The sequence below is a fragment of the Brassica rapa genome, chromosome A06 (genome assembly GCF_000309985.2).
Source record: "Brassica rapa cultivar Chiifu-401-42 chromosome A06, CAAS_Brap_v3.01, whole genome shotgun sequence".
NCBI classification, from domain to species: domain Eukaryota; kingdom Viridiplantae; phylum Streptophyta; class Magnoliopsida; order Brassicales; family Brassicaceae; genus Brassica; species Brassica rapa.
The window spans coordinates 12,143,298-12,161,599 of NC_024800.2; the positions used below are offsets into that span (position 1 = coordinate 12,143,298).

The following is an 18,302-nucleotide window of genomic DNA, read 5'->3' on the forward strand; positions in this document are numbered from 1 at the left end:
TTGCAGAAGTTATATGAAAAAATTTAGAGCGTGAGCCTGTTTCACATTTCCAGGAACAAAAATATCAAGGCGATTTCATTAGCAAAAGAGGTTACGAAGAGAGGCGTTTTTTTTTTTTCCCCATATAGATCAAACTCTGTCAGATTGGCGGGATATCCTTGAGAATTAATCCTTTTTTCATTTCTGTAAATAACTTTTTTAGGAGAAAGAAAGAGGTGGAGGGGGAGGGGAATGGCTGATTCGTACACGAACTATCTCTACCGTGAGGATATAACAATATGAGACGAACTAACCATGCCAATTTGACACTAACTAATGTGTTAACACCAGTGTCGGCTCTATAGGTGTGCTGGCAGTGCCCACATCTGTGGTTCAATTTTCTTTACCGTTTTAGGGCTCTCAATTTTGAAATTCTTACATTTTAAGGGTCAGATTTTTAAATTGACTATCAATTACTATCTGGAAAGAAAAAAAATATATGTACAGGGTCCATTAATTTTTTAAGGCGGGCCTGGTTAACACTGAGTCCTGCCTGAGTTTTGACAATGTCCCGAATCAAGCATTCACTTAAACGGCTTCAGACAAGTCTTGCCATATAATTGTTACTAGAAATTGATCTGTGCGGCGTGGATATTTGTTTTTATTTTTAAATAAGTAAATTTTTGTTTTGTGTAAATCGTATAATATATTTTTACAATCTACATGTACAACATAATTATTTAATATGACATTTTAAATATTATAATTTTATCTATTACATTGAGTGATTATATTTTATTTTTTTACAGTCAATCATATCCTCATTTATCATCATATAAATTTACGGTATTTGATTTTCAGTGAACTAATACATATATGAAAATATACTGCCAATAATATATTAAAGGACTAAATTCTACTAAATATGATATATAAATGATTACTTTATGTAACTTTTAAACTTTACTTTATACTTATTACTATTAAATAATAAGAAATATAACTACATAACTTTAAAATATTATGTTCAAAATTTAGTAAATGGATACCTAAATCGGTTTACTTTTTTTTATTTTACGTTATGTAAGTTAATTAGTTTTTTTTAAGTTTAAGGTTATACCACATTTTTCATGTTTATTAAATAATGACACACCCGTCCACATTCTAAATAAATTATATATAAATATATGTCGGGTTTATATAAGTTTATTTGACTAAATTCAATGACAAAAATAACTAAATAAAAATAAAATAATGAGAGATTTATACTAAAGTAATAGAATAAAGATTTGTACTAAAACCATAAAATAATAGAGAGATATGAATGTTTTATGGTTGTTTTAATTGATAAAAAGACAATAAATACAGAAAGTTATGATTAGGTAATTTTTGTAGTGAAATATAAATTAGGAAGAAATAATAAATACAGAAAGTTAAGATAAAGTATTTTTTGCAGTGAAATTTAAATTACGAAAAAGAAAAGCTTAAAATAAGTTTATTAATTACTTTGGTGGCATAGACTTGTAAATAAGTAGTTGTTTTAAGGGTGAGTTTATATTTGTACTTCTCTTTTAATAAGATAGCTATGCAAGTAAAAAATGTATTACCAGTATTGTCTGCACAATATTAATAACAATAAAAAACCGTTTGATCAGTGTTTTGAAACCCGACCCGGACACACGGTTGAATGGGTAAATCCGGCGACCCAAAAAAATCCGGTTTGAGTTTTCCGAAAAACCCAATATTTAGAAACTCGTAAAAACCAGCAAAAAAACACTAAACCGACAGTTGAACCAATAAATAACTTTTGCTTTTTTTAAAAAAATTGTGTTTTATATTTTAAGTTTCCAATTAAGAAGTTAAGTGATGACAAAAAAAACAGTTTTCCTTTTCATTTTCATTTTCTTGATTTTTAGATTTTGATGAAGATTTTACTATGCTACCTGAAGAAAATGAAATGAACAACGGTAGAGAGAACCAATTTTTTTTTGTCATCAATATAACCAAAATTAGTTGATGTGATTTGGTTGTTAGTTTATTTTTGTTATTGACTATTTATTACAATGATCTTTCATTTTTGGTTTATTTTGGATTTGAAGTTTAATTTATTATTAACATTAGACATTTAAATATTTATGAAATTTATGTCTTATTTTTTTTAGATGTCATAACTCTTACCTTGTTACAGAAAATTTTAAATAGTCACTATTTTTTGATAATTTGTATGTCAAATAAAAATAAAAATATAGAAACTAAAGTTAAGTATTTTCTAAATGTTTTTAAACATAAACTATATACTTCTCCAAACTATTATTTTATGTTTTAAAAACATTTAGAAAATATTAAAATTTAGTTTATATATTTTTTCATAGCTAATATATTATTATATAATAAACTTAATTCATTTATTAACCCGCAGTTCACCCGCAGTCGATCCAACGACCCAACGATCCGATAAGTTGTCCGGCTCAGTGTCTGGGTCGGGTTTAACGTTTAATCTTCGGATCTCATACTATAATACTTTCATAATTCAAACCTTTTACTGTTTCCAGATTTTAGAATGGTTTTGTTCCTAAATTTTAGGGGAATTAATAATTGAAAGACTTTCTTATTGTTATTACTAGAGACATTGCCCCCATACAAGCGCGGGGTTATGGACAAAGTTTTGGTTTCATCTCAATATTTGCTAGGGTTATTGTAGTTGTGAATCTAAACTATTAAGGCAGAAGTACAAATAATACTTACTCCTTAAAGTTGCACAAAAATTACATCCCTATGCTACTATACTTAAACTCTGTCGTTTGACTTATTTTTTTTACTCCTAAAATATTTTTGCCTTCCCGTAATACTATAGTTATGGGCTTACAAAATTTATATGGCCCAAATCAATGTTAAATTAAGTGTTTTGCAAACCGAACACAAAAAATCAATAACCCAATGTTTAAAAATCTGCTTACCCTGAGCAAACCAATCGATTGAACATATATATAATGTCTTTCATATCAAAACGTACCAGATTGGTATATTTAAATTTTGGTTCCAGAAGTATGATTCAATTTTATACCGAACACAAAAAATCAATAACCCAATGTATAGATTTTGGTTCCCGAAGTATGATGCAATTTGATAATCGCAACAGAGACATGCCTATTTCAATTTGGTATATTTTGTATATATGTAAAAGATGCTCCTTAAATGTCGTATTAGCTAAGATTTTTCACATAGAAAATCGTAGCTAATTAAATTTCCTTCCTTCCATATTACAAAATATTCCAAAATTGACTCCTAAATTTACGATTATTCAAAAACAAATCAACAAAGAATATTTGTTTCCTAATTTAGTGTTAGTCAGTATTTAAAAAGAGATCAAATAACTAACGCAATCACATTAATTATCTTTCAAACAACTTGCCAACCAAGTAATCCATATCTCTAAAAATCTAATATTCTCTTTTCCCTATTAGATAAAAAATAATTAATCTACATTAAATAATTTTACAAAGATTTTACCATTGATTCTGCGTTTAAATTATAACTACCTTGATTTACCATATAATTATTACGAATTAACCTAACAGGATCCCATTTGCTATCACAACTATATATATCTAATCATATATTCTCCAAATCATATCAAAGAAAACACAAAACCTCATTATGTCTAAAATGACGACATTTGTTCCTCTCACAAAACTCAGGCCATTCAAAGACAACTGGAGAATTCAAGTGAAATGTTTACATTCATGGAAGCAAAATACACCTTTTGCAGGTGATACTTTCGAGATGGTCTTAGCAGATCAATGGGTAAGTTTTGTTATAGCAGATCAATGGGTAAGTTTTGTTATACACGTTTATTTTTTTCACCTTATTACTAATGTCTAAAATCTATCTAATATGACTGTGTTTTTCTTAGGGTAACAAGATCCATGCTACTAGCAAACGATCTCTCATGCAACGGATTCAACGTGTCTTACCTATAGATTCATGGGGGGTTATTGAACATGTTACCGTCACTCCGGCTGGTGGTCAATATCGAACTACCAACTACAAATACAAGATGGTTATAGCAGAAGACGCTGTGCTGTCAAGATCAGATTTAGCTGATGATAGAATTTTCCTATCTCTTGCTAATTATGAAGAAATTGAAAATGGAACAAAAAAGCAAGCTTTCCTCATAGGTAATCTCACTTTCTGTTATATTCACATTGTTTAAAATCGTGTCTGTTAGTTGATATAAGTCGTTACATATGTTTCTTTTTTTTTCTTACAGATGTTATAGGAAGAATTCATGAACTTGGTGATGTCCAGACTGTTCAAGTGTCTGGCGAAGACAGAAAGAGGGTTCAGTTTCGCTTAGTTGATGCAGAGTTTGTTTTCAGAACACTTTGTTTTCATTAGCTTATACACTTTATTTTGCTTGCTTCGTTTACTAAAGAACATGTTTTGATTTCGTCAGAGGAAACAATCTAGCATGCTGTCTCTGGGGAACATATGCCGAGCAACTTGAACCGTTTGCTGGCAAAGATCAAACAATTATTTGTTTGATCAGGTTTGCAAAAATCAAGGAATTTAGAGGTATTTGTTTTGACTCTTATAACAATAGTTGATTAATTTGTTTTTTGTTCGGATTCAAAGCTTATGTTTAATGCTTAATAGGAGAGCTGCAAATCACTAATGCTTTTGATGCTTCACGTCTGTTCCTGGATCCGATGATCCCTGAACTTACCCATTTAACTGAAAGGTTTTTCTTTTCTTATGATTTATATATTATTACATGTGTATCTTTTATATATAATTTTTAAAATGTCTAAATTTTACTGATCTTAATGCATTTAAGGCTGACAAATGACGATCTCTCTGTTGCTCTGGTCCAAAAACCATCTGGAAAGAAGGATGGTAAAAAGCATTTATACAACTGGAATGATGCTGAGATCAAAACAATTTCAGAAGCCGCTGAGTCCACTCAGGTACATTTTGGTTATGAGCATTGTAGAACAAATCGTTTTTAATTTTATAAAATGTTTAGGTGGAGATTTGCAAAATCATATGTACTATTGAAGCAATAGATACAAATTGGTCTTGGTTCTACATTGGTTGTAACCGACACCAAAAACGTGTCAACAAGATTCCTAATGTGGATTATGGAAGGATGACAAAGAAAGATAAGCCTTTGTTTCGTTGTGAACATTGTCGTTCAAATATCAATACGGTTGGACCCAAGTAAGTTGTGATATTTACATAAACTAATTCTTGTGAGTTTACGTATATTATTTTATCCAATTATTATTTCTATATCCTGAGTTTTTGTTTTTTTTTTTAATAGATTCAAGCTACATTTGGTTGTCAAAGATGACTCTGCAACATGTAATTTGATGTTGCTAGGCTCTGTTGGTAAGTCTATCGTTGCAGTGGATGCTGAAGAATTATGGGATGGCTCTTATGAGGAGGTATATTTTTATATGAATTTGTGTTTTGCAGTTACTTTTTCTTACGATAATAGTTAAGATTTAACTCCTTATATTTCTTCTTTCTATCAGATTGAAGATCCAGAGATACTACCAGAACCTATTCTTAGTTTGGTTGGAAAGTCTTTCTGTTTTGGTATTTCCATAACCTCAGACAATGTCACAAATGGTTCAGACACTTTTGTTGTTTTAGAGATTTGTTCTGGAGATAAAGTTCTTACTATCGAGACTGACTCTCAATCTAATTCTGATTATGGTCACTACTTCTTCCACCATGTCATCTGGATCAGTAAGTATATTTTTTTATTTATTAAGTGTTTGCCTTACATGTTTTTATTACTGTGTGTGTTATCATAGTTTCTAACAAAACCTAAAATTTTAAATGGATTTAGGCCATGATGTTGGACCAAATTTCATCTGATGAGTGTCCAACTCCTATAACAAAGCGCAAGGAAGATAATTACGACCTACAGGACCTAACATCTTCTTCTAAGAAACAATGCATCAAGATCATCAAACAAGAGAAGAACAAGAGTGATTAGGCTGAAGATCTGAGAAGTTTCTTTCCGATATCGAACTCCTTTCCCTATTTTCAAGTTGTTATGCTTTGATTTATTCCATACTTTCTATTTGAGGCTTTGTTTTTTTTTTAGTTTTTTGTGTTATTTGAATTTCCTATATTTAATAATAAGTTGGGTTTTTATGTGGATTGCATTAAAACGATGAGATATATTAGATTCATCTTATATTTTTAGGTTATGTTTCAAAGTTTAATTTAAACTAATATAATTTAATGACTAATTACTAATCAAAACAATCGTATTCAGTTCACACAACAACCTAACTAACCAATCAACTCTTATAGTTCTAAAGTAAAACTATACTAACTTGCGTAAATCTAAATGTCTCAAACTGACAAAAGAATTACATTGTTTAGAATAGTGTATCTGTCTTAAAGAGTATGAATGTTCGAATCTGCTCCATCTTTGTGACTCATGCATCTGTATTTTTACTAACAAAAGCAATATCAAGGATCATGCAGTCAGAGTAGGAATCTATATAAATGTCATACAAACCCCAATTAATGTTACAGATGTATAGAAATAACAATTACTAATTAAACTTCCTAATTATAACTATTATCCTAACTTTAAGCTAAGTATATATTGTCAATCTTAAATTACACCCCGAAAATTAGGAGATTACCTCAATATATGCAAATCTAATCTGTTGCTTTCCCATTCTTCCCACGATTTTTTCTTCCTTGTGGTCGTACAAGGAACATTCCTTGATCCAAACACTCAACTGATGAATCGTAAGAGAGGAAACGTCCATGAAGGAATTGACACTGCCAAAAAAAACAAAACCGCATCATGCAGTGATATGCCTAACCTTGAAGAGATTCAGAGGTTTTCTAATCCCATCTCAATCCAGCCGATTCCGTTGTCTTCAATTTACTTTAGACCCTTCGAAACTATTGAGAATCAACATGTTCCAAACTACACTATTCCTCCATATCAACAAATACGCAAGCTTTCACCACAAACACCTTTAAATAAAAGAAGATGTATCCTTGGTAAGTGATTCATCTAAAATGACCTATTAACGTGTCATCATGTACAATTTGGTAGTTCTATAAAATGTATTTAAATTTCTAATGTTTCTAAGGTCTCGAAAAGATAAAAGACCAAGTGAATGACACCCCAGTGTTAAGCAGTTGCTTGACCTCATTATCAAGTAAGTGTTTGTTTGGGTTATATCTGTATATATGCTCTAACCTGTTCATTTTTCAAACTCATTTCAACTTTCTTTAATATTATTACAGAGGATCTACAAAAGAGGAGTTTTGAATCTATGAAAACTAAGGGATGCCATCAAACCAGAAGTTCAAGTAATGTATTGAAAGACATTACTAATATAGCACATCTGAGGAAAAAAAATGCATATCATCGTCATCTACATTTGATGCATCAGCTCAGTCCATACAAGAAGAAGATGGATTAGTCGGAACTGATTTGTTTGGAGGTAGCCAATCTTTTATCAAGAGTACGGTTTTTTATGCTTTTTGGTACTTACAAATAATTGAATTTTTTTTTATCAGGGTTCATTGATACAGATAGCCAGCAAGTTTTTGAATGTTCTTCTCTAGAGAATACTGATACTGAAAATGGGGATTCTGATTTAGATGATCCTATGGATTATGAGCCAGAGGTTGAGCCAAACAATAGTGAGAGAGTGGCACCTAATTCAGATCACATTGTTGGTGTTGTAAAGGCGCCAAAACCTCCTAACCAAAAGTGTTTTAGTGAAAACGGTATTGATTCTGTGTGTTTTCTTGATTCATTAACACATTTCGTGTTCATCTTCGTCTAATTTAAGCATGTTTCTATTTTGATATTTGATTTTTGTAGAGTACTTAGATGAAGGTGATCCGGACTACAACTGTTCTCATTGTGGTGCTATCATGTGGTAAGGAGAACGGCTAAACAAGCGGAGAAACGCAAAGAATCCTACATTTTCATTATGTTGTATGCAAGGACAAGTGAAATTGCCGTTGTTGAAGGAACCACCACCAGTTTTAAAAAATCTCTTGCAAGGAGATGATCCAAGAAGCAGACATTTTCAACGACATATAAGGCCGTACAATATGGTTTTTTCCTTCACTTCTCTTGGTGGAAGAGTAGAGAGGTCTCTGAAAAAAGGTAGAGGCCCTGATATGTTTCAGCTTCAAGGAGAAAATTATCATTTATTGGGTGCGGGTATCACACCACCTGAGGGGAGTGAACCAAAGTTTGGACAGCTATATATAGTTGATACGGAGAATGAAGTTGAGAACAGAACAAAATGTTTAAGGTATAAGTTTTTTTTTTTTTTATGAAACTTGTGCTTTTAATAGTTTAGATTACTAACATTGTTCTTTTAATTTTTTTTTATAGCTTGGGTAAACGGCCATTCCAGGTCAAGAAAAAGGATCATCTCAGAAAAGATATTATAGAGACTTTGATGAAGATGTTGAATGAAGTCAACCCATATGTTAAAAAGTTTAGATCAGCCAGAGACCGCTTCAATACAGATCCTGAAAATTCTTTTCATATGAGGATTGTTAGTGAGAGGTTAAAGGATGGAAGGACGTATAACACACCCACAGCCTCTGAGGTTGTTGCGCTGATTCCTGGAGATTTTAGTCTTGATATGGACAGAAGGGATATTGTTCTTCAAAAAAATTCAGGAAAACTACTGAGGATAAACGAGATTCATGCTTCATATCTTGCACTTCAGTATCCTCTTTTGTTTACATATGGTGAAGATGAATTCAGACTTGGTATTAAGAAAGGAGCAACAGAGAAGACAAAAAAACAGAAGAAGCCTAATATCAGTATGAGGCAATGGTTTGCTTTTCGCCTGCATGAGCGTAAGAACGAATCGCATTCTCTCCTACATTCTAGAAGACTATTTCAGCAGTTTGTGGTGGATGCCTTCACAACAATTGAGTCTAATCGGTTGCGATATCTGAAGTTAAACCAGCCTTCTTTGCGATCAGATAGCTATGACTCTATTAAAGAATCTGAGAACGCAGGAAAAGTGGATATGAATGAGCAAGGAACTGAGTTTACATTACCAGCTTCATTCGTAGGGAGTCCTAGATATATGAAGAATTGCTACTTGGATGCTATGGCAATATGTAAGCATTTTGGATTCCCTAATTTTTTCATCACTTTCACATGTAATCCCAAATGGCCAGAGATCACAAGATATGTTAAGGCAAGGAAGCTAAAGGCTGAAGATAGATCAAACATTATCTGTAGGATTTTCAAGATCAAACTTGATTCATTGATGGATACTCTAACCAAAAAAAATATTTTGGGAGAGACACAGTCATGTAAGTTAAACCTGTCTGATCTGTATATTAAAATTGTATTCCTTACGTTTATGTTTATTTATATTTTGACTGAAATGTTTTTTTTTAAACAGCTATGTACACAATTGAGTTCCAGAAACGGGGTTTACCACATGCTCACATTCTCTTATTCATGAAGAAGTTAAAGAAGCCTACAACAGACGATATTGACAACTTCATTTCCGCTGAGATTCCTAACAAGAAGGATGAACCAGAACTGTATGAGGTCATTAAAGATATGATGATTCATGGTCCATGTGGACGAGCTAATACTAATTCTCCATGTATGGAGAATGGCCGTTGCTCTAAGTCATTTCCTAAATCATTTTCTGAGAAGACTACTATTAATAAGGAAGGATTTCCGGTTTACAAGAGGCGTGAGCAGTCAGAGAACTTTGTTATGAAGAATGGAGTGAGATGTGACAATCGGAGTGTCATTCCTTACAACCGGAAGTTATCTCTTCTTTACAGAGCTCATATCAACGTCGAGTGGTGCAACCAAGTTGGGTCTATAAAGTATTTATTCAAATACATTAATAAAGGACAGGATCGTGTCACAGTTGCTGTTGAACCACCAGACAACATTGTTGCAAGTGAGTTAGGAGATGTTGAGCTTAATAAAGAGAATCTTGATAAGAAAAGGAATGAACTCAAGGAATTCTTTGATTGCAGGTAAGATTAGCATTGTTTTTCTTTACAATATACCAGTTCATTAATTAAGCTGCGATTTTTAACCATATTTTTTTTTCAGATACGTGTCAACGTGTGAAGGAACTTGGAGAGTATTCAAATTTCCTATTCACTATCGATCAACTGCTGTTGAGAAGCTTAGTTTCCATCTACCCGGAAAGCAAGTTATTACATTCAAAGGAAAAGACAAATTGAAGGTAGTTGTCACCCGGAAGCTCATTCAAAATACAATGTTCTTAGCTTGGTTTGAGTTGAACAAGATTGACTCCTTCGCAAGAACATTGACCTATGCTCAGATCCCAAGCTTCTATACTTACGACAAAAGGTCAAAGAAGTTCAACATAAGGAAACGGGGATTTGCTTTGGGGAGGATTAACTATGCTCCTAGGAGCCAAGAAGATGCTTATTACTTGCGTGAGTTGTTGAATGTTGTCAGAGGACCCACAAGTTATGAGGACATTAAAACATACCTAGATGTTCTCTATCCGAGCTACAAAGAAGCATGTTATGCTCGTGGGTTATTAGATGATGATCAGGAGTACATTGATGACATAGTAAGAAGAAGTTTTGAGAGCACAGCAAGTGAGCTGCGGAAAGTGTTTGTTATGATGCTTATGAGTAACACTTTGTCTAAACCAGAGTCTGTATGGGAAAACACTTGGATGTTTTTGTCTGAAGATATCGAGCACTCTAGGAGAATAAATTTTAATAGACCTGGTATGTTTTTAGTTTATGACCTGAGATTGTTAAATTTAGATACATTTTTTTTGAGTTTCCAGACTTATAATTTTGTTTGCTTTCTTGCCTTTTGCATATTCATTGTAGGTCTGTTGTTGAGTGATGACGACAAAAAGAAGTATGCTTTACTTGAGATTGAAAAAATATTGAAAAGGTCTGGAACTTCTCTCGCCAAATTTGATAATATGCCTAGACCGCCAAAGACAAGTAGCCACGATGAAAATGTTTTGGTGCTAGATGAACGCAGCTATGAGCGATCTGCTTTGTTAGAGACTCTTCGAAGAGATCTTCCGAAGATGACATGCGAGCAAAGAAAGATATATGAGGAGATTCTTTCTGCTGTTAATAAAGAAGATGGTGGAATGTTTTTTGTGAGTGGTTTTGGTGGAACAGGGAAAACTTTCCTATGGAAATTGCTTTCTGCAGCTATCAGATCTAGAGGAGATATTGTTCTAAACGTGGCTTCAAGCGGCATTGCATCATTGTTGTTGCCTGGTGGTCGGACAGCACATTCCAGATTCGGCATTCCTCTAAATCCAGACGAGTTTTCTTCATGTACAATGAAGCATGGAAGTGACCAAGCTAATTTAGTGAAAGCATCATCACTTATCATCTGGGATGAAGCCCCTATGATGAGCAAGCATTGTTTTGAGGCTTTAGATAAAAGTTTATCTGATATTGTTCGGAAACACGACACCCAACCATTCGGTGGAAAGGTTATCGTTTTTGGTGGTGATTTTAGGCAGGTTTTGCATGTTATAAATGGTGCTGGTAGAGCTGAAATAGTTATGGCCTCACTTAAACTCATCCTATCTTTGGACGCACTGCAAAGTTCTTAAGCTCTCCAAGAATATGAGATTGCTATCAGCAGGATTGTCACAAGCAGAGGCAGAAGATCTTAAAGAATTTTCAGAGTGGATATTAAAAGTTGGTGATGGTAAACTATCAGAGACTAATGATGGTGAGGCAGAGATAGAAATTCCCTCTGAATTTTTGATTACAGACTGTAATGATCCTATAGAAGCAATCAGCGAAGAGATTTATGGCACATCAACTTCATTGCATGAAAAGAAAGAGGCCAAGTTTTTTCAAGAGAGAGCTATCCTCTGTCCAACTAACGAGGATGTAAATACAGTTAATGATTATATGTTGGACAAGCTAGAAGGTGAATTTGGCTATTTTCATCTATTGATTTTGCTTTCTTTGTATTTGAGTCTTATTCTCCAAATTCTGTTGTTTTCTATTTCAGGTGAGGAAAAAACTTATAACAGTGCTGATAGCATTGATCCTGCAGATACAAGTTCTGTGAACAATGAAGCTCTTAGTGCGGATTTTCTAAACACAATTAAGGTTCCTGGTTTACCAAACCATAGTCTTAGACTAAAGGTTGGTTGTCCTGTTATGGTTCTGAGAAACATAGCTCCTTCTGATGGCTTAATGAATGGGACGAGACTGCAGATCACTCAGCTAATGGATTTTATGGTTCAAGCTAGGATTATAACAGGAGAGAGGATTGGGGAGATAGTTGATATTCCTAGATTGCTAATAACCCCTTCTGACACCAGATTGCCTTTCAAAATGAGAAGAAGACAACTGCCTCTTGCTGTGGCTTTCGCAATCACAATCAACAAAAGTCTAGGGCAATCACTATCTCAAGTAGGTCTTTATCTACCAAGACCTGTATTTTCACATGGTCAGTTATATGTTGCTGTTTCTAGAGTGACTTCCAAAAGGGGATTGAAAATTCTGATTTTAGACGAAGATGGGAAACCACAAAAACAAACTAAGAATGTAGTTTTCAAAGAAGTTTTCGACAACCTTTAACAAATGAGGTAATAAGTTATGTCTTTTCATATTTTTGATGCCATATACAGTTTTTGTTTGGATGTGATCTTTGTTTTAAAAACCAGGAAATGTGTTTGGACTCGCCCATTACATATAATAAAAACTATTTGTTCTTTGCAGATCTCAGAAGTTCACGTGTTCTATGGTGGAAGCATGCTTGCTGGTTCACAAAGTTCTCTAATAGTTATGCAAACAACATTTGTTTTCTTTTCCAACGAATCTGGAATGCAATAAGTTTGTTATTATTTTGATTTAGATAGATGCATGAGTTTTTGGGTCTTTAAAACCATATCGAAATAAAGCGCATGTTTTATAAGATTATCATCAACATATACCCTTACCAAGCAACACTCAAGCAAGTCAAAACAAAGCATATTGACTAAAGCCAGGGTTCTCTAATCTAAAACCTTATTCTACACTGTCCTACTTCAGAAACCTTACGACTTACTTAGAAGAGATAAGTAATAACTAACCGTATTATAAGATGTTAATCCCCAATGGTTGTTGTCTTCTTTTTCATCTTGATAACTGATACTTTGACCTTTCCACGTCCAACATCATGCTACAGATTTAGAACGTTTAAAATCAGGGCTAATCTCTGTTCAACAAACCATGGGACCTCAACAAGAACAAATTTTTAACTTCCTCTTGAAAAATCATTAAAGCAAATATCTAACACTTTACCTGATTTGTCCTGTGTCGTAGTGACAACATGGATTCCTCGCAGGAACCAGTGGTAGTAACAGCTTGCAATATCAGCATCAGCCGACTCTCCCTCTTCTTTCATAAGTTCACTCCATCTTGATAAGTTGATTCCCCTGGAAATGATTCTTGTGTAAGGAAAAAAACATTAAAGTAATTTCCCAACAAAGAACTTTACTTTGACTTACGACTTACTCAAACATGTTACTTGAGCAGTGATCCTCACAACACACAGGTCAATCTTACACTTCTCTTTTAGCATTGCAGCCTGTGACAAAAAAATTACAACATGATTTTCCTTGCATTGGTAAAAGAAGAGCCTGAAAAACATGAGCTTTCTTAGGCTAGGATAAATATCAGAACAACACTTCACATATATATAGAAAAAAATATTTTACTTCTATATTGCTTTGTGATGGATCTTCCTCTACCAAATACTTGGAGTTGAGTTTGTTATTGAAAGCAGCTACCTGTTTAAGAAAGAAATAGATTAATCCACAGTGGCTTGTAGCTTTATTATCAGTAGATCACAAAATGTCAATCACGTAGACTGGAACAAGCATCAGAAACTTACAACAGTTTTGTTCGCATCCTCTATTCCGAACAAGGTCAAGAATGGCTCCCAAGGTTCTCATTTGTTATATCAATGTATATAAACATGATCTGCAAGAAAATAAATAATATACCTTAAGAGTATATGTTTGTTCTAAATCCTACTAACCCTTTTAGACTCAGCGTCAGAAGTACCTTCGATTTAAACCTTCTTTGATCATGAAGATGAGCCATACTCTGAAAACATAGCAGGCTTTAAGAAGCTGAGCCATACTCTGAAAATCATAAATTTTGGCAAAGATTATAACCTAACCAAGGAAGAAAAATGAAAAACAGAACTACGATTAAGCACACAAAGATAGACTTGCAACTGGTATTATTTTACAAACTGCAGTGACAAAATCTTCAAACCTGAAGCTTAACAGGACTGGAATAAACCCAAGCAGTATTGCTTTCACTCGATTTTGTAATCAAGGGAAACTTGTTCTTGCCTAGAAACTCCAATATCTTATTCTTCTTCACTTTGTAAGATCCATCTACATGAACCACACAAGACTTTTCATCATGATTCCAAAAAACCATCACAACAAAAAAATCTTAACAAAATATCAAACATAACAACAAGAAAGGTCTTCCACAATCAGCAGCAAGATTACCATACTAAGTGTACCTTTCCGCCTTAGTTTTAGCCATGCAAATAAACACATCACTAGCCTTGAGCTCAGGAAACAGAAGTATCACAACACCATTAACAGTGTTAATAAGTCATCTGATTCTTTTCCGATCTGAAACAACTTGAGGTCATTTCTTCGTGATTAAACAGGAGACGGTACATATCTATCCAATTGTAGTGTCTTCGTATTACAAAACTGTAGAAAATCATAACAAATAACACAAATTAGAACAACTAACCGTGAATTTAGAAAGTTAAACATAAATCTACAAACTCGAACCTATATTTGAGATCTCCACAAGTAATCAATAGATCTATCTTCTTTCATCCTTTGAGTGAAAAATTCACAGCAGTTTAGAGATTTGTCGACGAGATTAATGGAAGGCACCAACAAAGAGATCGACTGGATGAAGAGATCTTTCGTCGAAAAGAAAAAAAAGACGTAGAAAGTTTAGTCTTTCTGTTTATTTCCCGGAAAAAAAGTGTAAATGGGCTTTGTTAACTGTTTATAGTCCACTATATTTTGGGCTAAATATTAAAATTACTACACTTATCTAATCTAAAAAATGTGGGTTGGGTTACATAATAAATTTTATTTTTGGCTCACAATATTATTTTCTTGAATTATGTTAAAAATAAAATTCTTGAGTTAGTAATCCAACCCATGTTTGAATAATTTGATTAAACTTCTAAAATCTACACTAAACACTCTACTATTTTACCCTATAATATTTTTAAAACCAAATTTTAGTGCAAAAAAAAAAATACAAAAAAAAAACACAAGACAACGTTATAATCTAAAATTTAACACAAAACAAAATGAACACCAAACACCAATGTCAAAAATTACTAACATATAAAATCATCATTAATTTTACAACAAACCAAAAAAAATTAATTAATGGTTCCATACTCCCGCGCGGGCGCGCGGGTCAAAATCTAGTTTTGCGTTTAAAGTTGTTTTTCAAGTTTTTTTATTGTTATTGGGTTAGAGTTGTGATGATGAACTGTGTATACATTGTTCTGCACTTATGAAGGACTAAATTGTGTTAGTAATGTGATTGATATCGGTCATGTTGTTGTTTGCTGTGTCACTGAGATTTATTGTTTGTTTGTCTTTTTAACTTGTTTCCTGTACTGTTGAGAGTACATAAATTATATTAAAGTTGTTGAGAGTACATTTTGTTTATGGATATTTTTTCTCCAGTTTAGTTGTGTAAGTTGTGTGTATTAAGTAATAATTTTTAATATCCTTATTATGTTTGTTATATGTTTTTATTTTATTTTTAAATTTGTTGCTCTTACCGGACCTTTAAAACAAATACATGAAGACTTGTTGAAATAACTATAAAATGAGTGACAATTCTGAGTATTTGGGCTTTAGTGAGTTTTAAATGAATTTATGTATTTCTCATAAGAAGACAATAGCATTGGTCTGTTGACATTGGACATGTAGGCTATTTTTATGAGACAAAAAGAGTGAGCTCAATTTGATCTCGTGATAGAGATTTGAAGAAGAAATAGATCTATGTTAAATTAATGAAATGAGGGGTACAATGGTATTTTGAGGGAAAAGTGTCAATTTCGACCGCAACAATTTCGGTCGTGCCAAATACAACCCGAACAATTAATCAGTGTCAAATACGATCTCAACTCAACTATAATCCAAGAAAACTACCCGAACTCTTCAAACGTGCCTAAATCTACGTTGACTCTAACAGAAATTAGTCAACCGTTAACAATAAAAACTACGTCATTTTGATATACGAGAATAAATGTCAATTTCAACCCTAACCATTTCGGTCAGTGCCGAAAACGACCTCAACTTAACTATAATTTAAAAAAACTACTCAAACTTCTTAAAACGTGCATAAATCTACATTGATTCTAATATAAGTTAGTCAACCACTAACGAGATAAGACGACATCGCTTTGATATATATATATATATATATAAATAAATATGTTCATTCCATGACTCAAACCCGTGTTTGGATACCCTTTTAAAGGGGCACACTAACAACTAGACTAAATTAACTTTTTGAAATATTTTTACAAATTGAAATTATATAAACTATTATTCTTCTTCCTTTGTCTTATCCAATTTAAAACTTTGGTGATTGCTTTTGTATATTTTAGTTATTTTTTAATATGTCTAATATTTTGTATAAGATGTCTTAGTGAAAGAAAGGTAAAAGGGCTCTTAACATTTTTGAACAAAATATCAAAAATATATAATATTAACTTTGAAAAATTAAAAAAATTCACTTAATTTTAAAAATTAAAAAGAATTTATATAAGAAAAGTTTATAAATAAATTCAAAATTTTAAGAATATTTAAGATCTTATAATTATATATTATTATTTTTATTTAGTAAGATATAAATTTATTAAAGATATGATAAATAAAAAACATGTTAATGTATTTATATAAATCAGAAAGAATTATCACCAAAATTTTAAATTGGATAAAAAGAAGAAGAATAGTAGTTTATAAAATTTCAAATTTGTAATAATATTTCAAAATTTTACTTTTAACTAGTTGTTAGTGTGCCTTTTAAAAGGGTATCCAAGCACGGGATTGAGTCCTGGAATGAACATATTTTAAAAAAAAAGATATATATATATATATATCAAAACGACGTCGTCTTATCTTGTTAGTGGTTGACTAACTTCTATCAGTGTCAATGTAGGTTTATGCACGTTTTAAGAAGTTTTGGTAGTTTTTTAAAATTTATAATTAAGTTGAGGTCGGTTTTGGCATTGACCATTTGTTCGGGTCCTATTTGGCACGACTGAAAGTGTTGGGGTTGAAATTTGCACTTTTCCGCGTATATCAAAACGGCGTCGTTTTATCTTGTTAACAGTTGACTAAGTTCTGTTAAAGTCAATGTAGATTTAAGCACGTTTTTAAAAGTTTGGGTAGTTTTCTTGAATTATAATTGAGTTGAGATCGTATTTGGCACAGATCAATTGTTCGGATCGTATTTGGCACGATCCAAACTGTTGAAGTCAAAATCGGCACTTTTTCCGGTATTTTGACTATTAAAATTTTAATGGTAAAAGTGATTATGGTATAAGTGAAATGTAGTATTAGAAAAGTGGTATAATTGATAATTTCCCTTAATAATGAAACCTCTTTTTTGATCATTTTCCATAATTTGCTTAAAAACATTTTAGGCTATTTTAGTATATTTGCGCCTATCCCACTATATAAAAGCAACTAATTTTGGATGTTATAAAGGATGCCACATAGGCAAAATATTCTCAGCCATTCATTCTGCCACGTCACTGGTAACCCAGACCAACAAATCGTAATTGCAGCCCAGCCCGTTAACCGGTTTCGCTCACGAAATTGCTGTCTCCGTCTCTTTGCTGTTGGGCCAGATTAAAAAAATTTCCAGCCCATCCCATTACTTATTTCAACTGTCAAACTATTTTCTTTTGCATTTTCTATTATTTCAGACAATTTTTTTTATTTCAACTGTTTTCTATAACAATGTGCAAACCGCCTAAGTTCCCTTTGATCTTAAAATAGTACGCCCAAGATAACAAAACCCCCTCATTTCACACACAGTCCCTGTAAATTTCTATAAAAAACTAAATTCTACTATCAAACCCACCCAACAAATTTACTACTACCACCTATAATTATGGCCCGGCCTACTTAAACTTTAAAAAAAACCATGACAATACTTAAAAAAAACACACTCTAACTATGTTCACTTCAAAAAAAAAAATTTAAACAAAATTGCCAAAA

General features: G+C 32.5%; 2 protein-coding genes and 1 pseudogene across 2 annotated transcripts in view; 2 read left to right on the forward strand and 1 right to left on the reverse strand.

Annotated features, from left to right (window-relative positions):
- The window catches only part of LOC103873306, a 728,778-nt gene that overhangs the window by 374,745 nt on the left and 335,731 nt on the right, over positions 1-18,302 (reverse strand). The gene's annotated exons all lie outside the window — the stretch shown is intronic.
- Positions 3,646-7,817, forward strand: LOC103873451. The gene is made up of 10 exons (XM_033273462.1): positions 3,646-3,783; positions 3,893-4,157; positions 4,250-4,346; positions 4,436-4,554; positions 4,636-4,720; positions 4,817-4,946; positions 5,006-5,199; positions 5,303-5,426; positions 5,517-5,733; positions 7,546-7,817. Exons 1-10 carry the CDS (start codon positions 3,646-3,648, stop codon positions 7,815-7,817), a joined length of 1,641 nt encoding a protein of 546 aa, XP_033129353.1.
- On the forward strand, positions 7,894-15,392 carry LOC103873414 (annotated as a pseudogene).

Coding starts and splice junctions, on each gene's coding strand:
- LOC103873451 (XM_033273462.1), top strand. CDS start 3,646: ATGACGACATTTGTTCCTCTCACAAAACTCAGGCCATTCAAAGACAAC. Junction 4,347..4,435: donor TTTCGCTTAGTTGATGCAGA/GTTTGTTTTCAG, acceptor TGATTTCGTCAG/AGGAAACAATCTAGCATGCT. Junction 5,734..7,545: donor CCACCATGTCATCTGGATCA/GTAAGTATATTT, acceptor TTTTTTTATCAG/GGTTCATTGATACAGATAGC.